The sequence below is a fragment of the Astatotilapia calliptera genome, chromosome 6 (assembly GCF_900246225.1).
Source record: "Astatotilapia calliptera chromosome 6, fAstCal1.2, whole genome shotgun sequence".
Classification (NCBI taxonomy): Eukaryota; Metazoa; Chordata; class Actinopteri; order Cichliformes; family Cichlidae; genus Astatotilapia; species Astatotilapia calliptera.
In genome coordinates, this window is record NC_039307.1 from 4,328,384 (window position 1) to 4,352,004 (window position 23,621).

A 23,621-nucleotide genomic window follows, 5' to 3' on the forward strand; every position below is an offset into this window, starting at 1 on the left:
CACCCTACAGCCTGGATTTTTCTCTTTGAAGGTTTTTTGTTCTCTCTGCTTGCCGTGGCTATACATACTAAGAGACCATTACAGGAATCAAAGCTACAACATAGTCCATTCTTTAAGATTGTGCCTTTGTCTTTGACAGAAACTACTTTGAATTTCATTTTGATTTAGCAGAAAGACTCTCACACCATTGTTAACCTTTCACGTCTTTGATGTTGCTGTTCAGTGTTTTACTCGCGGCCTAACGGCAGAATGAGACGAGAGGGGAAATGCTTTCCCTACCGCCATCTCTGACGCAGACTAGTGTGACGTTTCTGGGTGCTAAAATTCTCCTTACAGCATTCAGGTCATATATTACTTTTTCTACTTTACTGCAGAATAATTCTGGTGAGACAAGTGATGAAAGACAAACAGGACGTGAGAGCTAGAGCATGAATGGATACTGTCAAACCCAGCGACTAATGTTGGTGTGGTTGAGAAGGTGGAAAGTGGGGAGAAAGGAAACAGAAATGGAAGAAGAGGTTATTTCATCAAAGGTGTTCTTCATCGCTCTAGTGGTTTTACCATCGTGCCATGGGAGTCGTGCCGCAGGAGCTGTGGCTGTTGTGTACTCGGGCATTACTGTTGTAACACTCATCCACGAGAGAGTAGTGGGGGGAAAAAATGGCGTGTACAAATGAAAAGATCAGACAGAAAGTACAAACAAGCAAAAAGATTTATAGTCAAGATAATAAGAACCATGTCAAATAAATTGTGGAGAGAAGACTTGTTAGAATTATGACTAATCCCCACTAATCTCGCAGAAACTTGGGAAGCAAGTCAATAGTGAACCTGTAAATTCTGTTTTTGCATGCAGTGATCCAAAAATCAACAGCAGGTAACCTGATGTAGGTAGTTATAGCTATGTGTGCGATCGAAGCTGGAGTGAGCCTGAGCTGCAAAGGAAGCTACATCAGAGTTCACCACAAAGGGAAGAAAAACTAATAATCAAAGATTAAAAAAGCAACCTGAGAAAGTCTTTCTATGTCATACCTTTGGTCTTCTCTGGAGCAGGCCGAAGCATCAACAATTAGCCCCTCCCCTTAAGGCCACCCTCACTATTCTGCAAACTTTCTTCTGATTAGCTGCCGCTTGCAAACAAACGATTTAACCATCACATGGTGCAGTCAGACCTGTGTGCCTGCGAGGACCATGGCAGTAAATCTACTCTCATCGACATCATACACCATGAGTGGAAAAAACTTCCTGAAATCGGAGCATTTAGAGCAGTCCGAGTCTTGAGCTTTAGGCTCATTGGATTTACTGGGTCAAGCTTGGGTCCTCTACCAGAGACCTGAGAGTTTGAGGGTTCTGAGCAGTATCTCCATTGTTCCCAAAACTGAGGTAGCATGGAGGCCTAGCCTGGGACATACCCTTGCTGGGATTCGAACCTCTGACCTACTGTTCCTACTAACCAGCTACTATTAAAGGTAAGATAATAAAGGAAAAGCAGACTAGATCACCTTTAAGGTGGATAAACCCTACAATCTGAGAAACCAAACTACTATGAAAGCCACTGACAGAGTTGAGGGATTAGAAATATCCTCTCCAAAGAACAAAATGATGTTTTGGACAGGAAAGGAAAACTGCGTCACTGTGGGACTGCTGCTGTGTACAAAGCACCAAAACACACACAAAAAGGAAAAAGAATATAAAGACACACAGGACAAGAATGAGCACACGAGCTCACAGTTTCTCCGTGTACACCCTCATCCAAAAACTAATTAAAGTCCAGTAGATAATAGAGATGTGGAAGTAATGTGTGGATGTGCACTCACAGGCTGTCAGTGACAGGCAGAAATCATAATCTGAGTAGGTGAAGACAAGTGATTACTCACCTTAAGCAAACAGAGTGTGACATGTCATTAAGAGACTGCTGACACAGTCTTCAACTTCAGCACCTCAAGGTGCTTTCCAATGAGATGTACTGTTTTCTGCTGAGATTTAACAGCCCGTTTTTAAGTTACTTACGGCTTCAAAAACCAAGTCTCACTCAACTTAGTTTATCGGTGTCACTTTACCCTACCCCCGCACCTAAGGTTTGAAAAAGGAGCCACGCTGATGGTTCTGTGAAACTACTAAAACTCTGGATATGACATCCATATTGAATGTTAATATCAATCTCAGTGTATGTGCCTACGAGCAAGAGATGTTCCACACTCCGCTGTTTGGCACCCGCAGGTTTATGCAAGAAATGCACAGCTTTAAATCTGCCAAACTGCTGCTGCTTCAACTGTGAGGAGGAAACAAAGGCTGGGAATTATACCTGCAGGATGGAAAACAACAGAGAGGGCTGACAATGACGGCGACGAGAGCAAAGAGACAGACGGGAAGACAGACAGGAGAGAGTGACACGAGGAAAACAGGATAATGATCTCTTTAGACTGAGCCCTCCTGTAAAGAGGGAGACAGTCAAAGGATGGCTGTGGAGTGCCACTTACTTCTCAATGAGGTCTAACGTCACCCCTGGCACCAACTTGGCACTCTTCTGCATACAAAACCTGGGGGGGAAAACACAGGGAAAGGTTAGTGATCGGGGCTGTAATGAAAACAAGAGGGGCTCACAGACGAGACAATGCAATAAAAGCGTTTGGCCTCTACAGCACAAATTTTATGACCAATGAGGGAAACAATCAGCGGATAAACACTCAAATGAAAAACGAGCCCTTCAAAGATTACAACCACTGAGCACTGATAAGTGTATTTTGGCTGAGTTACAGTCAAAGGGGAGGGGGGAAGGCGGCGAGATACACATCGTATTTCTGAAATGCCTGTCAGGGGGGCGGGGGTTGTTTACTATGCGCGGTTAGCTCCGAGAGGTCGAGCCAGCTGTAAGTCACAGCAGGAAGATGCTCGGAGTCTTCACAGATGCTCGGCTCAACGCTCGGCGATGACTGTGAGTCATCACACACCTGGAAGAGCGCAGGTGTGTGCACACAAGCACACGTCAGTCACACAAACATCAGCTGCAGGAATGTTAAAGCAGGAAGGAGATTCACATCACAGCCAGAAAATCATTGGGTTCCCTCACACACAAAGATTTCCAGGTGACGACTAGTTTATTAATTGTTCTAATCCATAACTCACGTTTTTAATAAAAAGAGATACTAATAAAGACAAGGACAAGTGGCGAGTCTGTGTAGACATGCACCTCGTGCAAAAAGAGCTAACAGTGGTAGGATAAAATATTTGGAAGAAAAAAAATTTGGCGCACTTTGTGATAAATAAATAACAAACAAAAAAATCAGCTGCTTCTCCACGGAGTCTCTTGTCCTACTGGTGGACAGTAGCGGCAGTCCTTACTCTGCTCTGACCAGTAAGGTCAAGGTCCTTACGGCCCTGTGAATGTCCTTCTGACAGATGATTAACCATAATGCAGGACGGCACCACGCTGGCGAAATATCACCAAAAGCACCTCAACTGGCAGCTACAGTACAGCAATGGAGGAGTGATGATTTGAGCTTCTTTTGCAGGCACAGATCCTAAACGCCTCTGTATACCAGAGCATACCAAAGTAGTTCCTGTGTGTGGCTTTATCCAACACCCAAAGCTTAGGCAAAACTGAGTCATGCAACAGGACAATGATTCTAAGCACAGGAACAAATCTCCAACTGAATTATTAACAAAGAAGAAAAGTCAGTCATACAAAAATAATTTTCTGTATGACTATAAACGACCCTAATTAATCACTTCATGGTTAATGCAACTTTTTAAATAAAAGAAGGCTTTTAGGAGAATGTGACACAAAATGATGCAATCCATGCTGAAAGCCAATAATGTGGAAAAAAAGAAAGTGATGCATCAGTTCATCGAGTTAAAAATGACGTGAAAATGTGAAATAGCTCCGTCTGTGAGAACCACACAAGCTGATAAATTCAGCTTGTTCAAGAAAAAGAAGAATTGATTTATTCCTACTTACAGGAAAAATGTTACCAGGTAAAAACAGATTACATGCTACTTGTTGCTTTTTACACAGCTCCCATTCAGCATGTCGATCCACCTGTGATTAGTTATTGATTCTGTTTTTCTCCACCAATGTTTGAAGCCAAGCCACATGCTTGAAAGTGAACTTGCCAAAATTGACAGAAGTCGTGCATACATTATGAAATTGTATCCCGACTATGATGGAAGTTTTGGCACTTGAATTCGAAGGTTTTTTCCTGCTGCTGGAGAATAATGAGATCCCACATGGCGGTACTGTGACTTCCTGCTTCTTTAAAGAACAGCAAAGATCCTAAGTGTCACTGACATCCATGAAAAAACAAGTGTAAGAATGTAACCAGGAAAGCTTGTTCTAGAAAGTCTTTTGGACTCATGATATGTACATAAAAGCTTTGCTGTTTATGGTGAGCACAGGTATATTTGTTTTCCTCCGTATAATACATTTTAAGATCGCCCTGCTCACACCTACTATTGAATTTCATTTGAGCCGCAGATTAAATATTTTGTTTGTTTTTGTCTTCACTGGTTGCAAAAGGGAATCTGTGAATCCCCGGACGTAAACAGAGATGATTAAGTAAAAATGAATTTCAGGCAAAAACAGACAGACCAAAGTAAACAGAGCACAGATATAGCAGGAGGTTGCATCAGGGAGTGTGCGTTTCCACTCTGCAGGGTGATGGATGGGAGACGGGGTAGAGGGGAGATTGTACGGGAAAGAGAAGAAGATGGGAGGGGAGGAAGAGAGAACTTGGTGGCATTTGATCATGTCAATATCTATAATAAGTCTGATCCACATTCTTGCTCTATTTGGTTGTGATTGCAAATGATCAAAAACAGACTGACATTCTGGGCACCCACTGCGATCAAAAGAAAGTAATTCTGCCAGTGCTTAACATTGCAGCACATGAAGCTCAGTTTCAAACGGTTTCCCTCTCCTGTGTTTACATTTGCTCAAACCAAACCTATGAATGCGGCACAGAACATGTTTACTGTTTAGTAACGAGACATTAAGGAATTAAAAGTCAACAATAATAATGGATAGAAGTTCAATATAACACTGTTAAAAGACACAAACCATCAGGAAAAACGAATATCAATCAGCAAGCAGGGGACTCAAAATGTGCGATGTCATTAACCAAGAAGGGTACTCGCAGAGCACATTCCTCACATACTGTTGGCAAAGGATTAATATCAAAGCTGAAGTGTTTCCCATTAATTTAGATCTTCTTCTTTTTTGACAAATAAATAAAAGATTGGTCGCAAGCCCAACTCCACTTTCATGGACTGTAGCTAGCGATGGTAAACCTTTTTGTCTTCTGCAGCCTCAGTCAGTCAAACGGTTGCAGCAAGTGAACAAGTTCTCCACCTGCTGCAGGAACCACCAGTTTGTACCAGAATAAGAACTATAGCTGTTATCTGTGTTGGAATCATTGTGACCACAAGATGACACACTGACATCCTGGCCATTAGGTGACTAGCAGTGACTGGAGTCTTCTGGAAGAAAGACTTGCCATTTGGCAGCCATCAGAAAAACAGAACATGAACAATGTAACTGGTCCACCAGCTCGCAACTCATTACGATTCACAGGTTATTGCAGGGGTCGGCAACCTTTCTGATGATGAGTGCCATCTAAAATTTCCTCAGAAGTCAGTGTGCCATATGATTGCATTAGCAATAAATTTAATAACGCTCTATATTAACAGTTACACACTATATAGAACCACTTTATAGGGTTATATTTGTTCGCAGATGTTGGCAGCTATCAGCAAATAGTTATCAGCGAATAGTTATCAGCTAGACACAGGTCTCCGAGTGTCCAGCATTCAGAGGCTACCTGAGGACTCATGTGAGAGAAAATCTGCTCACACAGACATGTCGAGCCAAATACTGTCAATAAGGCCTCTGCAATGTTCTGAAGACGGTTAAACTTGTCAGGTAGTGATGTCCAGCAGCTCCATGAACACGCACAGCTGTGGATTCCAGCTGCGTTCGTAGTTCTGCCAACTTTGACCCCCACAGAGTCTAGCTTTTCAGTTCAATCAACTGCATTTCGATGTCGCATTAACTCAGCCAGTTAATGCGAGACAAATCCAGCTGCTCAATAAAGCTTTCTGGTTTGATCAGAAAAGAAAACATTGGTCCATACACCTGAAAGTCCTGAAAACACATTGTGAATTCTGTCTCGAGTACGGATGTATCCGAGTACTCCTGCGGTGCTGATGATGTGCGGAGCAGACAGCTCCTGAAACATTTGAAGTGTTGGGATGTGGAAATTTCAACATCGCTTGAAAAAACTGACAGCTAACAACATCCATCTCACCGATAGGCTAAGGTATTTTTTAGCCAATTACAAGTTGAATCTGGTAGTTGGGGTTGATAGCTAAGATACTGTCATGTGCAACGCTGGCCTGGCCATTTATTTTTTAATGCACCTTCACAAATTAATTCACTGCATTTCGTGCCATCAGTTAACCCTTCGCCTGCCAGCTGCGGCACACGTGCCCAGGGTTGCCGACCCCTGGGTTATTGTAATGTGTAAAGCACAGAAACCAGAGCCACTCTCTGTTGGGTTTGTATCTTCTCCCAGTGTCTGGGTGGGTTCTCTCCCACAGTCCAAAGGCAGGTATGCACGTTTGGTTAACTGGAAATTCTAAACTGGCAGTAGGCGTAAATGGTTGTCTGCTGCCCTTTGACAGCTGGGATTGACACTAGTCCCACCTTCTGTAATTTGGCATATCTCACTGACTACTTGACAGCCAGTTTTCAGTGAACAATAGATGGATCAACTGATGGTCCAAATGCTTCTCTCAGGTCTGGTGTCAGATTTCTAGTGGGGTTTTTTCCTTTCAGACACAGTTCATTTTTCATAGTTTCAATTAAAGACATGAGGACAAATTTATGTGTTTCTGTAACACCCTACAAGTAACAAACATTCAATTTAAAACTGATTCATGATTGTAGAAACAATACTGGTTCATCCCGAGAGTTAAGTGCCTTTTTGAAGCTTTAATGATTCATAGGTCAGGGTTACGTAGCTTAACACACCAAAACTTTCCTTTGAAAATAGTCGACCACAAGGACTGGACGGAAAATGAGTGAAATAGCAGCCAATGTCCAAAGAATAACATTGACCCTTCAGAAATTCTGGAGAACTTAAAACAAAATAAAAGTCAAATACAAAAGAATTTGGGTGACTCAAGACTTTCACACAGGACTGTATGTCAAACGTTTATCACCAAAGTCAGAAGAACAAATGATTTTGTCCTTTCGAAAGAATGAATGTCTGTGCAGAGGTTCAGGACCACCTATCCAATAATAGTTATTTAAAAATGTTTTTCAGTCATCACATCAAAATATTTATCTCTTCCATCCCCAAAGCCACAGTGTTCACTGGCTAAACAGCTCATCACAAAGAACAACATGAGTTAACATACAGAAGACCCAACTTTGTGAATAAGTCTCAGGGAAAAAAAATCTACTAAAATGTGTAGAAGAAGATTCTGTACCTTTATTCAAAACCAATTCATAGTTGAAAAAAGCTCCGAGATACAGATCAAACCTTTTTGTTGTCACCACTCTTCAAAGCGGCTGCTGAACTTTGGACTGCACCTAAACTGCAGCCAGTGAAATACATGCTCCTGAAGAAGACAAGCAGGTAAGTTTACTGAAGTACAGAAGGCCAGCAGGGCAGAGATGAAGAGGAAATTGGGGGATTATTACTTACAGAGAGCAAGGCAGCCAAACTTTAATTGGGTTGGTGAATAAGTGAGCGTGTGGGCACGGAGCAGAGAGGGTAGGAGTGGGCATGTACATATTAGATTCTGAGGAGGAAAATGAAGCGCTGCTTGTGTGAAGAAACTACAACGCTGCTCCGAGGGTAGGCGGGTGGTGGAGGAGGAGTGGGACGAGGAGAATGACTCCTGCTGTCTTCCACAGCTCATTACTCCTTCAACCAACTTGCACGTTTCAAGTCAGCAACTTTATCATTCATGTGCTTGAAGGGTTACTGCATGATCTCAAACTTAGATTAGGTTTGAGCTCACGCAGTAACCCTGCTAGGACATGAATGAAATTATTATGCATGAATTTCCATGCCATACTGTGGTAGCCAGTGGCTTCACAGTGTAGTGGTTAACACATTCGCCTTAACACCAAAGATCCCCACCAGGAGCTATAGAAGTGGAAGCTGGTCCCCAAGCTGGTCCCCAGCTTCAGTAAGTGAGAGAGTTGCATCAGAAAGATCTTCCTGATATCCGAAATAAGGAAGCATTCAAAAGTAAAGCAAAGCACACCATATTATGGCAGCCAGCATTAGTATTATCATTAAAATGTATGCTGACACCCTAATGAGGAAAAAATAAGTAAAGCAGTGCTGACCTGGGAAAATGTAACCTGGGTTATTTTCTGCAGACACACACTAAACATTTCATATGAAAGTAAACAGTTGTCAATGCTAGCAGAGACAAACTAATGTTCTAAAAGAGGACGCCCTTTCACACATTCAATGAAACCATGTTTATTGCTTCTAATAAACACAACACACGAAGCGAGAAGCTCTCGCTGCAGTGGTCGGTTGCTTTGACACAAACACAAACAACAGCAACCCTCACATACATGAATTATTGCCCTACAGCGTTTACCAAAGGTCAGCAATTTCATTGTGGAGGTACAATTTACAGATGTTCCCTAAATGCCTCACATGCAGGTAGAGATTTCTAGATTTAGTAGCGAGTAACCAGAAGCATAAAACGATTATATGCTTGAACTGTGGCTCTTGAAAGTTTGTTTCTTGCTCCTTTTTATCTCCCACTCAACCCCTTTTCAGTCACCAAGGCTTTGTGTGAGTTGGATCATTAATACTTCATCCAAATATCTCTGGCCCGAGTCCTGAGGCACAATGTTTACTGATTAATTGGCATCTTGCACGAGCAGTTTGGGAAATCTCTGGGATGTTTGGGGCTTTATGACTGGGTCAAAACTGAAAGAAATAGTTGAACACAGCTGCTGTTTCTCTGTTAGAACCGCCTGATTGACCATTTTTGTTGTGTTTACTTCCACCTGTTTCTTGTTTGTTTGGTTTTTAATTTTTGATATCAGAGTTATGTTGTCATATATTATAGTACAATCAGGTAAAGATGCTTTGGGAAGATAATCTTCAAAAATATTACTTTCAGATTTAATTCAAAACAAACAAACAGTTTCCTTTTCTCATTAGTTAATGTGAACGTTCAGATCTATAGTTGAGGGGTGAGTTAGTGTTTGGTCGCTGTGGTAGCTGAAATATTTAGGTTTGAGAGCTGCCAAAGCAGGAGGCCATTGTTAGCCTGAAACAACCAACAGACCTTTCAGAGCCATGCGGTAAAGTTTAGGAGTGACAAACACAGCAATGAGACACGTTTGTTAAAAGGAGGGCTGCACTGACGAGCTCAGAAACACCAAAAGGCCTCAAATACCACAGAAAATGATCGCAGATCTCTTTCATTGGTGAAGATAAACCGCTTCACAAAACGCTAAGTCAATAACACATCAAGTGTACGGTTTCATCATCAAACTCTACAATCAGAAAAATACCTCAAGATTCAAAACACTGAAGAACAGAAAATATTAGTTTTGTAATTCTGGAGCAAATCAGTTGATGTGATTGTGACCTTAAAACATCCTGTACCATCAGTCAAACAATGGTGGCAGAGTGACAGCATGACTATGTACAGCCTGGCTGCCAATGGAAATGTGTGTCTGGGGTTTTATAAATGATGTGACTGCTGACAGAAGCGGCAGGATGGAGGCTGAAGTGTAAAGTGCAACACTCCCTCTCATTCAGTCAAATGCTGCAAAACTGATAGACGGCGCTTCACAGTACAGATGGGTAACGACTTTAAACACACAAAGAGCCTGATAAGGCACAGAAATGAAACGCTCTTCCGTGCAATGCACTTAAACGAGTCGGTCACCTGAGGTTAGCTGAGCTGAGCGTGCACGTATAAATATCAAATGAAATGCTTATGTTTATGCTACTGCCTAAAATACAGAGGCAAGCAGAGGAAAGGGTATTACAGTCATCTAAAAGCTCAACTACAAATTAAAATATTGCCGTTTAAAATGTTGAAACTTCATTCTGGTTAGGTGATTAATAGTTCAACTGATAATTAAACTAATAAACACTGAAATGAGATGAGCAAACCCTCTGTGAAAGAAATAACTGACCCTAAATTGGCTTGCAGACAAAAATTTAAATTAAATAAAACAAACAAACAAAAAACTATGCTATGTCTGGCCTGGGGCAATGCAAAGTAACCTCCCTCAGCAACGCTTTGCAGTTTGGGGTTCCTGTTTTCTGCAGAGTTATTGATTCCAAGTGCTGCTTGCTCTGACAAATACAACTTAGATGATCCATTATTTTATTTTATAGTTTTAGTTTCACTGAACGTGTGAAACTTATGACATCTAAAAGTGGGAAACCAGGGTGTGAATTATGCATGCCTTAATGTAATGCACTCACATTTGAATAACTTCTTTCTAGTGTTGACCACTCAAAGTGCTTTAGACCTCGAGGTTAACCATACATTTATGTAGCACTTTATTGTATTCACCAGAGAAAACCCGCGCGGGCACAAGGAGAGCATGTGAACTCGACACTGAGCGGGCCCTGCCGGGGCTCAAACCAGGAATCTTCTGCCTGTGTAGCAATAATGCTAATCACTGCACCACTGTGGCTCACAGCTTACATCTGCATACTACATGCAGTGCTTCATGTCCACTGTAATCCCGACTCCACAAGATTAGATCTGCTGAGAGGTTTTGTGAATGTTCAGCAATTTCAGTCCTAGAACAGCAAATCTACCTCGAGTTTCAATGGCGGTGTGTTCAGTGTTAAAAGGGGCACTAGTTTGTTTTAACTGGCTTGTTATAATACAGAGGTTTCCTGCATACAGCCACACTGACCTCAGCTTCAGAAAAAACTTCACGTTCTTCCCTCTAATATTACAAATCTCCATTTGGTAACACTTTATCATAAAGTCACACTATTGTGAATTTTAACAAGTTTCCCTTTTAGTGGAGCAGCGCAGACAGACTGTAGCGATGATGTCACATGGAGACAGACCCTGGAACGACTCCAACAGTGAATAATGGAACAGCAGCGATGGTGATTTTAATGTGGCAGCAGCACGTTTTCTGACTCACAGCTTCACGTCTGACATTCAGATGAACTAATCTGGATATATAGTAATCAGCAGATGTCACCAAATGCTATGTGGACAGACTTGCGCATGTTTGAAGAAACTGATGCAAAAATAATGGGATATAAGAAAAACTGTATAAAACTAAATTAAAATAGAAAAAAAAATGTCTGATAGTTATAAAATGGAAATAATAGCGTTACTCATCACTACTTAAGCAAAACCCAGCTGAAAAAAAAAAAAAAATAGAAACTTTCCAGAATCTCCCAAACCAAGAAATCAGCATAAACATCAACAGAATAACAACATAAAAACTACTGTTAATATATACAAAAGACAGAATCTCCGTTTCTACATGTCTGAACAAACGGACTGTTACCAACCTGGCGTTTACTGACGCCAAACAAAACATCAGATCTAGGCAAATCTAGAAAACTTCATAAATACTGATCTTGGACAGTTATCATTAAGAGAGTTGCTCATTTACAACAGTAAACACAGCCTGGTCCAGCCTTCACAGGTATAAAGTTACCGTTCACCTCCCAATTAGCCCCTACCCAATCCTGACCATACCCCTACCCTTTTTAAAAAGGGCCAAACAGAGCATTTGGTGCGTATCAGTTAGATTGATTATTTTCTGTGTTCTGTGGTTTCCAAAACGAGGGAGAACAATTTCATAAAACCAAAAATTACATATTCTGATTACTTAGAGCAGGGGTGTCGAACTCCAGGCCTCGAGGACCTCCTCAACATGCCTTGAGGTTCTCCAGAGGCCTGGTAATGAGCTAATCATTTGATTCAGGTGTGTTGACCCAGGGTGAGATCTAAAACCTGCAGGACACCGGCCCTCGAGGCCTGGAGTTCAACACCGTTGGCTGAGAGTTAGGGATAGAGTTATACTCTGATGACTTAGACTTCAGAGGGTTAAATACATGTCACACAGTAAGTTACAAGTGTATCATGTATTCAGACACTGACACAAAATTAGCTGTTACACCTAGGAATGGTCTGGGCACCTTCCTTTGGAGGTTTGTTGGGCATATTCGGCTGAGAGAACTCAGTGAAAGGATTATAAATCTCATCTAGTCTCCCTCAGGGGGAACTGAAAAACTTCCCTATGGAGAAAAGTATGTGGAATACCCTGCTTAGCCTGGTACTGTGAGACATGACTCCAAATAAGTAGAAGAAAATGGATGGACAGGATTAAGGCATGTGCAATGAATCTGCGACTTTCAGGGACCCTGTGGGTCCTGGACAGTTGGCCTCTTTGCCAGGCTGGTACTGTGGACTTGGTCAAAGAAAAAAGATAACTGTGCTCATATAAAGAAAGATGAAAATGCTGGTCGGGGCCGCAGTAGCAGGTTATGTAGGTAATTCTTTCTTTTTTTTCACCAAAAATATGAAATGCTTTCAGTCAACAACTAGGAATAGGCTGAGCTATCAACCTTTGCTATGGCAGTATTTATGAAGGGGTTTCTGAGGTAAACCTGCTGCTCCCTTCAAGTCCACAGAGGTCCCTGGAAACTAGTATGCAAAGGCATATGCGGCGTTATGTAACCGCTTCCTCTGTAGTTCAATCCACATCAACAGAGAAGAGGGGAAGATGAATGTGTCAACATTTTTACAAGTAATTTACATCTCCCTTATTAAAGCCAAGACTCCAGAATAAGAGCACAGCAGTGCATGTTCATGTGCAAGTTTAATTTTCCCCATTTCGCCTATAGAAGCTGGAAATGGAAGGCGCAGCCACATTTGTACTGAATGAACATAATGCGGCTGTGCTCCGCGTGTCTGTGTCAGGGGAACTCCTGCTGAGTGAAAGGAATCCGAGAAGCGGTCACGTGAACCCTCGCTGCTGCATTTCCATTAAAATCTCATCTGTGTTCGTGCTGGGGACGTTGCACACACCGTTTACAGCAAGCGCACGAAAAATAATGAACCTCTACACGAGAAGACTTGGGCTGAGAAGCAAGCAGGAAACGTGCAGCCATTAACGCCAACATTAACGCCCATCTGTATTATATGCAAGGGTTCCATTATCGCTCACATACATGAAAAACAGAAGCTCACAGACCAGGTTAGTGTGGACTGAATTACATCTGCATCAGAGAGATTGTTCTGCCTAAATCATCCTTTTCTTCATAAGTGGCCACATGTGGCTATAAAAGAGATTACAGTTGTGCTACTTAAAGGCTTTATTGTGCACAGTGGTAATGCTAATGTTAATATAAGGATCTTGAACATCATGATGTTCAGAGGATAATGTTACTTTGGTTTGCATCTTAGAATATTTGGACCACAAAGTTCAGAAGGGATTTATTTATTCTGAAGCAAACAAACATACAAACACTGACACATGTTCAGTGAAATCTAGTTTGGAACTACTAAATGTGGATTCAATTATATTACACTGGTAAAGACCTTGATAAACTATGAGTAAGGCCGGGGTTTGTTGCTCCCGTTCGTCAACACCAAGTGGGGTAAATTAAGCTCGTTGTGCCTAACAGAGGACTAAAACCAATCCATTGGTCTGTGACAGCTTTCTGCATCTGGAGACTGTCAGCCCCTCAAATCCAACACCCAAATATTCTTCTTTCCAATCTCCACTAATCCTTTGTTTCACTTTTATCCTGTCCCTGATTGGACTGATGTCCCAGTGACTTCTCCACCAACGAGTATCTCACCTGCTTCAAAAAGCAATCCAGCCCTGACTGATTTAAAGTGTCTCTTGGTTTCCGTCATGGATGGATGGATAGTTTGTGCTTTGTTGTTCTGATCCTTTAATTCTGTGCAAACCTAAGAAGGCTCATCGTAACTAAAGAGAATTAAAACATTTATTTTTAGACGTGCTACTTACAGGTGTATCTGTTTAGAGAGAAATGGTGCAGGTGACTGGAAGAGTGGGTCATATTTTGACAAAGATGATGGGAAGCTGCTAATAACCGACGTAAGTGTCGTATTTATTTTTAGTATACGGGTCTAGTTTAGTATTCTTTAAAAATGGAGATGCTGAAATTTCTCCACAATCTTTACAATAGTTGCAGTTATATTTCCATCTGGACCTTAGCGTGTTGATCGACTGAGAGACCCCATTAGGCTGACTGACACCGCTGACCCCTGAGCCTGTCTTCTAGCACCGTTTTTTAAAACCGATAAGCATTCTGAGCTCTTATTTAATCCCGTGGTTCTTTTTCTCACCCCCCCTCCGTGTCCCTGTTGCCTCCCTCTTCATTTTCAGATGCACATCTCTTCCATTCCTCTCCACCCACCGCAGCAGCAGGGAAGTCCCTTGAAGATGGTGCTCCATCAGTAATGATTTTCTGCACAGCTGAGCAATGAAAGGTACACATGCACTCAGTCTGCCTGGCTCTCCCTGCCTGGCTCTCTCGCTCTGTGTAAACCCCATCATCCATCCCTCAATGCATCTCATTAAAGTTTTAAAGCGAAGGTAAGCCGGCACATCAGTGAATTCTTCCATCCGCCTGCTCTAACCCTGCGAAACTCCATCCCACCCCTTCCTCATTTTCTCCCCGTTTCTTACTCTGGGGCTGTGTGAAATTAAAGAGAAGGCAGCCGGGCATCTCTTTATTTAGAAAATAATAAGCAAACAGGCGAGACAGCACCTAACTGAAGATGGAGCATGAAGAGTGACGGCACTGAGGAAGGGAGGCTGAAGCCCCTTTGAAGCAAGTCAGTTAAGTCTGAGGAGGAGGCTGATGGAGATGTAAGCCATGTTCAATCTGGAAGTTTTCAGTCAAATTGGTATTCTCTACCAAAGTTGGCAGGGGGGGGGCGGTGAACACCAACCATATACCATGTGTGGAATTACTAACGTGTCTGCAAGTTGTGTCCAGACAACAAGACACTATGTGGCTTTAACTACTGCTGAATATCAGCCAAGTGGCCATTAAGGAATAATGGTAATTTCAAAAATAAAGCTTAACAGTAGCAATGACCACTTAAAGCTGGTTACAATTTCCAACTTTACAGCAGAAAGAAACATGTTTGCAGTCTGGTACAAAAACAATGTTGGTCTTCACAGCTCATCTTTTCCCAGCAGCAGATCCTTTTCTTCGGCAAAGCATCTTTGGTGAGTTGGAGCTCTCACTCGTGATTTTAGATACAGTGTAGTTCAGACCATCCAAGAAGTTTGTGCTCTTGGATGGTAATGCATTTGTACAGTCTATGGACACAGCTTGCTAACCTTGGCTCATAACTCAGCACTCCATTCTCTGGCCAACATGTTCACTTCTGACTCCAGAAAATTAAGATGGCAACAGGCAGAAGGCTGAAGTGGACCATTCGATATATCGCTCTTTGGTTTCTAGGCATAACAGTGGATATGCCCGTCTTTTTGTATAAAGTCTCCCATAATATAATGTCAGTCGAAATGAATCTCAGTTTGAAGCTCCTACGTCACCTCGGTCTCGAGTTATTGCATTCACAAATTTAGGTGTCACACCGCCCACCCATCTGTCCGGTGGGTTGATATAACACATGGATGACAAAACTGGAAACAGAAACTCAAAGCCACTCAAAACTGCCACTTTCAGCCAACAGTCCCTGTCAGCTGAAAGCGACTGTATCTACCTGGTGAACACCGCAGAGATCGATCAATACACACAATCCAAGAGCTCAAACAGTGACTTTTCTTTCTTGACTTTTGCCAACAGACTCTACATACTCATGAACAGAATGTGTTTATAGAGATTAATATAAAAAAGTTATTAGAAAACCCATAAAGTAAAGCTGCACTATATTGTTTATGAACTTATTAGGAAAAATGCATCATTATGAGTTTGCAATAGGACCCATTTTAATACACAGAAAAACCGAACACTACAAATTGATGATGATTGTATCGTTTCATGCATCTTTTATAGCAGTACAAATGAAATTAAAATATATTGATGTCATTATCGGGTGAATCTGCATTTTGCAATTTTTTTTCCATGTTCAAATAAAGACTGAGTGAATGAATAACTTTAAATTTTCTCTTTCTGATGTTCATGTAAGATTTATGTTAAATGAGCTTATCAAATTCCACTGAGCTAAGTAAGGAAATTTCATATATAGCACATACATAATACATGACCAAATTTCCCCTGGTTCATTACCAACCAACAAGTTAGATTCATTAATACAAGCCAGTGAAGGTTGACCTGAGTCTTTAACAGAAAAGATCAGTCCCAACTTTCCCCTGCAGGCCACAGCATCCATTTTTGAAGGCAGAGGGCATTAAAGAACATCTCTGTCAATATTATCCAGCAGCCTTTCAGCAACTTGTTCTCCAAAAGGAGACGTTGGTAAAGGATATCAATATTAATGGCATAATACTGAGACCTCATTATGCTGAAGGTCACGGCTAGATGTGGATTTAGAGAAAGATGAACGAAACTCTTCAACATTTATGGCAGAGAAGAAACATTTATCTAGCTGTAGGACACCTCCTGCAGGCAGCCTGCCATTCTCACTTATACACTTAAAAAAAAAAGTTTCACATTCCCAGTTGAAAATTTGTTAAATCATCCCTGTGACTTCTAGTGTGTGCAAAGTAGATTCAGCAATTAAAATGCAAGAAACGGTGCAAGTAAGAACTGATTTATGGCACCAAAGGGAGCAGGAACACTGCAGATAGAGACTGTATCTGGGCTGGTAATGCATCAAAGATGAGGCGCTCACCTGAATTTTTCAGGTATCATGTAACAAGAAAACTCCTTTTTGCTTTTACTTTCTCAATCACCATCTCCACACCACGAACAATTTAACCATGAATCACCGTAACAAAGCACATTTTCGGGAGCCGAGATATGGACATTTATTTTTCTTGTGCAAAAATAGAAAAGAGAACAATGGTAAAGTGCAACTGCATTATACTGCTAACACAACATTAAGTGTTATGACCCCATAAATTTGAGTCTATGCCAAACTTCAACTAGTGACAAAGGCAGTGATGAGCAGCCTTTTAGCCTCCATTTCTAACTGTGGTGTGTGGGACTGTATCTAAGGTTTACACTATTAACTTAGTAATTATGTGGCAGCGCATTTCAGGTCAGTTTATAAAGTAGGTGACATAGTGCATTACTTTTAAGAAAGGTATCAAGTAATGATTCTGCAAAAAGTACTCCACCCTCTTGTGCACTTCAGTCTTTGAAACCTGAAAGGTTGCACACAAAAGGCAAGATCAAAAGGTGGAATGCAAGACCAACGCATCCATGCTTTTGATTTACACTCATTTTGGTTAAATTTGGGTACAAAAATGACTTTACTCATAATTTAGTAGAGTTACCAACGGTGTCCGATTTTCCTTATTTAAATGGTCCGATATGAGGGATTAAAACCTGGTTACTGAGCCACTGACACATTTGTACATATGGGGAAGTGTGACACCCAGACCCGTCACCTGCAGAGCCTCATTTACCAGTCAGAAATGACAGCTCCCTCAGAGATAATGTGGACTTACTGGGTATAAATGCATATCCACAGTAAGTGTGTGTCCTGACAGGATATCAGAGCTGATGCAATCACCCCTGCCTCTTTGTGCAAGCCCCCCCACACCACACTGCCCGACACACCAGTGACGGACTGATGTAACCTACATACCCCCACGGTTCAGCTTGAAGCTCCATCAGTACAGTCCTCTGAATGATGCATCATAGTGCATTTACATCAGGCCACTGTATAAGCCAAGTTTCCCAAATGAACTCATTCGCCTGAATATTTTTCACCTCTTTTACTGAAGAGTTCTCTGCAGGGATCATCATTTCTGCATCACTGTGGATGATGCCGATCTACATTTTTCATCACAGCTGAATTTTTCTCATCATGGCTGAATACTGAGCAGAAGGAATGTTTGCTCTCTGCACAGGACAACTTCATATCCTCAGAGTGTGCAAGCTGTGACTTGCTAACAAGCATCTGAAATAATTGAAAGACTGACGCACAATTTCCTGCATGTTTAAAAATATATCCATAAACATGGATTAGCCCCTCATGTGCTGTGGGATTTTCAGGCAACCAAATTATTACTCTTGCTAAGTACAAAAACACTAAAGGCTTTAAATTAATTGTTAATTTTCTCTGTCAGTTGTTTGTATGTGCCCAATTCCCCTCAAAAACATTAGTTTCTTTCTGCATTTGCACAAAAGAAGGAATTTGATGTCAACAGGCCTTCCCTGCAGTGCATCATCTGTCAGAAGAGGTTGACTAATTGACTTACATGATGCCAAACAAGTTAAAGAGGCGCTTGGAAACCAAACATCCATTCTGAGGGAAATTTGGCTTATAGCCCTGGATCACAACCACAGGCAATCAGACCATTTGTTGGATTGTGATAAAGTGTCTAATAAGGCGATTGAGGTGCTTCTATATATGCAGCAGATATCATGCCAGGTCCAAATGCTGCAAAAAGGGGCTGTCAATAGTGCTTTTTCTGATGATGTAATGAAAAGAAGAACTCAAGATATCAGACACGTCAGATCACACAGAAGCCGTTTAATGTAGACATGAATGAAAATATGCCCTAAAAATGTTGCTTGACCTTTGGTGTCCTTGGACACAAAAAGTTTGAAAACCACCACACACAAAAAGATGCAGGGAGACTGGACTGGTGAAGAGCATTTGTAACCGAAAAACATGCTCCATGATGAGCAGCTATTACCCTATTTTTCGGACCATAAGGCGCACCAGATTATAAGGCGCATTAAGTGAAACAAAAAAGTCAGATAAGTCCAATTTTACTCAGCTCATTCTTCTTGCTTCCTCCACGTCCGTACCATTGATTGATTAATGTTGAATTCTCTCACAGCTGCTCTATTCCATTGTTGTTGCAGTATATTAATGACTAACCTCGTATTGTGGATGGATTATCTCAGTTGTTCTCCTGACTGACGTTTGGTCCCTTTTCAGCATCCTGCCATGCGATTGCATTTGTCCCTAACCATCGGGAACCCTCACGTTAACTTTTATCGAGTGGAAAAAAGTTAGCGTTCATCCTGCAGCTTCACCGTTTGTTATGCTAACATAGCTGTGTCGCTAGCGAACACATAGCACATCATTATATACCAGCTAGCCCAACTTCAGAAACCCTACAAACGTAACTGCTGTTTAGTTTTCTGTCTTCATTTATGTTGGAAGTGATAGCAGAGCTGTACTTTTTAATTTTTTCAGAAATCTCTCAGTTAAAACATGCTATATGATGTTCAGGTGGAAACTAGCGAGCTAACTTCCTGCTAACTTCTAACTCCATTAAATTTCACAATTTCCATGTTTTCATGGATGCCTGGATGTTAAACTTAATTGTTACAACTGGTAAAGCAGCAACGCTGATCGTTTTATTACAGATGAAAGAATTTAGATGGTTTTTAACTCTCAGTGATGCCGCAGTGTTCGTTTGACTTTGGGACCTGAAGGAGACGGAGTTTTGGACCCAGATTCCTCCGTGAGGCTCCTGACTACGGCAGCTGTAATGTTGCGGCTTCCTAGCTTACCAAAGTCATTCTAAGACATTTTTTGACAGATTTTTGAGTGCCATGTACCACATAAAATCGGTTCGAGGTCAGTAAGCACAACCAGCATTCATACATCAGGCGCACCGGATTATAATGCGGACTCTCGATTTTTGAGAAAATTAATAGATTTTAAGTGTGCCTTAAAGTGTGGAAAATACGGTAAGTAGCAACAGAAGTTGAGTTGTTTAGGACTCCATGTTACAAACGTATCAATATTTAAAGCTGGTACGTCTGTATTCTGCACCGCAGCAATTTCCTAATGTTGTAAACCTGCTCAACATTTGGCAATAAAACCCTTTCTGATTCTGATTCTGAAGCGATGTGTAATACCACGAAAATGATATTTTATTCTACACCTTTAACATGCGAGCTGACCAAAGAAAACCCATCCAATCTACCTCACTACTTCAGAACATATTCCAGATGTACCGTCTCCTCTTTATCGATGCCTCTATGTTTCAGACTTGTAATGGGGGGGAGGAAGAAGCAGAGATAAAAAGGATTGAAAATGAGAGAGACATTACCAACGTAGGGCGATCTTGATGGGCGTAGTGAGACAGGATGTAAAGAGGTCAGCGGGGAGGTCAGGGTTCATGGGCAGCAGCTCACTGGCCTCACAGGCGGCAAGCTGGATGCAGTTCTTCATGGAGGGCGGCAGGGGCATTTGGGCAAGCGGGTGGCTGGGGTTGATGGCTGCCACCTGATTGGACACAAAAATGTGATTTATTTCTAACATTTATCTGACAACCACAGTCAAACGTTCAAACATTTATCTAGGAGACTTTTCATAGCTGCAACAACCACAGAGAGTAATCTCAGAAGTCCAAGTTTCAGTCCTAAAACAATGATTTATTTAATTCTCCACAGCTTGACCAGTTTTCTGGGGAGATGAATAACAAAGCTTTATAGAGAAAGGGAGCTGGATGACTATCTCACATCTGTCAGACTACAAAGCACACAGACACATAGTGAGCATCAAATGAAATGTGGAATTGAGTTCAGACCAAATGCCAAAGACACTTTTTGCATGGTGCAATTACATACAAACATGCAAACTGATTCAAATTCACACTGGGTGACTACAGGGAAACCCACGCAGTCAAAATATTAAACTTTGGTGAAAACATCTGTTAGATGCTGCTTTGTGAAATCCTGTGAGCTGTAGCTCTCTCAGACTGATGGGTCTCCTGATGCCACCGACAATCAGAAATGGAGCCTGCAGGGAGACCGTGTGGTTAACTTCACTTTTATAGAGACAGAACAGGACAATTAAACCAAACAGATTTCCTGAAATATAAAACTGTCACTCAGTAATTGGTATGACTTTGAGAAGGTAGTACTACACCTATTGGCCGTTACAGGAGAAATATTTGTGGGTTGGGGAAAGTGCAAAAACACTCCGGTGTAAGAGAACGCTTTGTGTTGGCCCAGAACACCCCATAATAATTTCACTTTGATGAATATTATCTGATCTCTATCATTTCTGCACGCTTCTTTATGATACAGATTTAATTTGAAATTGTTAAAAAGTATCCATCTACACTCAGTGTAGTTTAAAAAACAACAACAACTTTTTCAACCTTTACGAGTCATTTGTCTGTGGCCTGAATTGTTCTCATGTGCATTCATTTTTATTTAATTATCACTTAAATGTGACTACAGCTTGACTCAAGTCCATCTTCAGTTTAATGTACATAACCACACATGTGTGTAATGTAAAAAAATCCCACCAATACGATGCATATAATGATCAAAACTAAAGTAAAAAGTCTGCTACTTTAATAATGTCATCAGTAAAGTAAAGCATGCCGGTGCTAAAGATTTGGTCCTTATTGACAAAGGCAGTGGATCAAAATTCAAGAGGGCCCTGAGAAAAACCTGCCCCAGAATGCAACAGCTCTGAGTGAGTTTACATTTCAGCATGACAATGATCCAAAGCGTGCACACTTAAACTCCACAGAACATCTGTGGTAAGACATCACGATGGTAGCAGAGGCTTCTTTAGTAGAAGGTGATAAACAGCAAAACTTCAGGTGTACAAAACAAGCAGAGACTTATCCAGGCACACTGGATAAGTTATATACCTATGTGGTATGTGATTTTTGTTGCCATGATGCCAGGTCTCTCTTGGAAATGAGATTTTTAATCTCAATGAGATTTTTTACCTGGATAAATAAAGGATTAATAATAATAAACTGAACGCTGGAAACACATTCAAAAAGTGTTCTTAGCACCTGAAGCACTGTAACAAAAGGCAGAATGCTGGTATTTTAGTGGCAGAGTCAGGGTTTGGATACAGAAGCAGGTTGAGATCACAGCAGACGCAGACGCCAAGCTGAAGAGCAGATAAGGCATGAAATTAAAGGTTAGGTGTAAATTAGAGAGCAGCAGTTTGAGTTGAAGAAAGAAAATAACTACAGTAAGAAAAGTAAGATGAAAACATTTGAAGTCTTTGTCATCTTGATGTAAAATGGTAAATGGCCTGCATTTACTAGTCCCTAAGGACCCCAAAGCACTTTACACATTCAGTCATCCACACATCAACACACTGGTGATGGCAGCTACATTGTAGCCACAGCCAACCTTGGGTGCACTGACAGAGGCGAGGCTGCCGGACACTGGCGCCACCGGGCCCTCTGACCACCACCACCAGTAGGCAACGGGTGAAGTGTCTTGCCAAGGACACAACGACCGAGACTGTCGGAGCCAGGGCTTGAACCGGCAACCTTCCGATTACAAGACGAACTCAACTGCCAACTCTTGAGCCACGATCGCCAACCAACAATGAAAACTACCAAAGTCCAAGTGTGATTTTATGCAAATGTCCAGCGACATCAAATCGAGGCTTGAGCACCCTGCACCACCTACACCAGCCTGACTCGTGTCACTGTTGCAAGCTGCTGGTTGGTGTTCATCAGACCTGCTATCATCTCACCACTGATGGGCAAACAAATGATCACTTCTTTCATCTTTGAGGCCAAAAAAATGTTCATTGTTTGGCACCGAAAAGTGTCGTATTTATTACAGGTTGCACCTTGAACATCACAGAGATGTATAGAAGCTGCTGTACAGTGCTTACTGCATTAAAAATGAAAACACATGGGAGGGAGAAGACAAAAAAACTCAGCAAAGCCCAAAAAAGTTCAACTTTTGGCTGCTTTTATGGACAGCGTTGGGTAAGGAAAGGAAAAAAAACCCTCACAAGTCTGACTACAAGCTTTTGGTTTTTTGTTTGTTTTTTAAAGTTTGCCACCTTGATCTACAAGGCAAAAAATTAGAAATGACGCACCGGCTCAGACTTTTTCACATTGTAATGATACCGTGATAGGTTATTGATCCCAGTGGGAAGTTTTCCCCGTTCGCAGCCTCTCAGGAGGTGGTCTTTGATGGTAACAAAATAAATAAAAATCTCTCTCGTCTATTCTGAGAGCTGCATTAGTGTGATACTTTAACACTCTGGGGCGGCTCAGTCAATATTTGCAAATGTAAAAAATGAGAGAGGCCTGTGTATGATGTAAAACTTTAATTATATTTGGAGCTCTTGACTATCTATGTGCTCATTGTGCTGTTGATTTGTTTCCTGGGAGTTCAATACGTTTCCTGTCTTTTGCTTAGTAAACTTTAATGAGCTGTGGGTCTTAATGGAGGCAGCAATCCAAGACTTCCCTTTATCATCACTGACTGCTATTGCTTGTTTCTTTCATTCTGCAGCCCTGCCTAATTTTAGCAGGAAATTAGCCAGGGAGACTGTTATATTATTAGTATTATTATCGTTGCCTCTTTTCTCCAAAGCACAGGGAACTATTACTTTAAAAGACTGAAGACTGCTTCACACAGCTTGTAAATAGTTTTTTATTATTATTATATGCCAAATAAGTTTGTATTTGTAACAGAGACCACAGCGCTGCTCCTAAAAGACATCCACGATCAGTGAACTCATTGCTGAAGTCACGA

The 23,621-nt window shown here is 41.4% G+C and overlaps 1 protein-coding gene across 4 annotated transcripts in view; it reads right to left on the reverse strand.

Annotated features, from left to right (window-relative positions):
- rptor (regulatory associated protein of MTOR, complex 1) overlaps positions 1 to 23,621 on the reverse strand; it is a 204,413-nt gene that overhangs the window by 95,082 nt on the left and 85,710 nt on the right. For all 4 annotated transcript variants that reach the window (XM_026169798.1, XM_026169801.1, XM_026169800.1 and 1 more), the window contains 2 exons: positions 20,192 to 20,367; positions 2,478 to 2,537 (listed from right to left, as the gene is read on the reverse strand). In XM_026169798.1, coding sequence (XP_026025583.1) covers positions 2,478 to 2,537; positions 20,192 to 20,367 — 236 coding nt within the window. The remainder of the gene's footprint in view (positions 1 to 2,477; positions 2,538 to 20,191; positions 20,368 to 23,621) is intronic.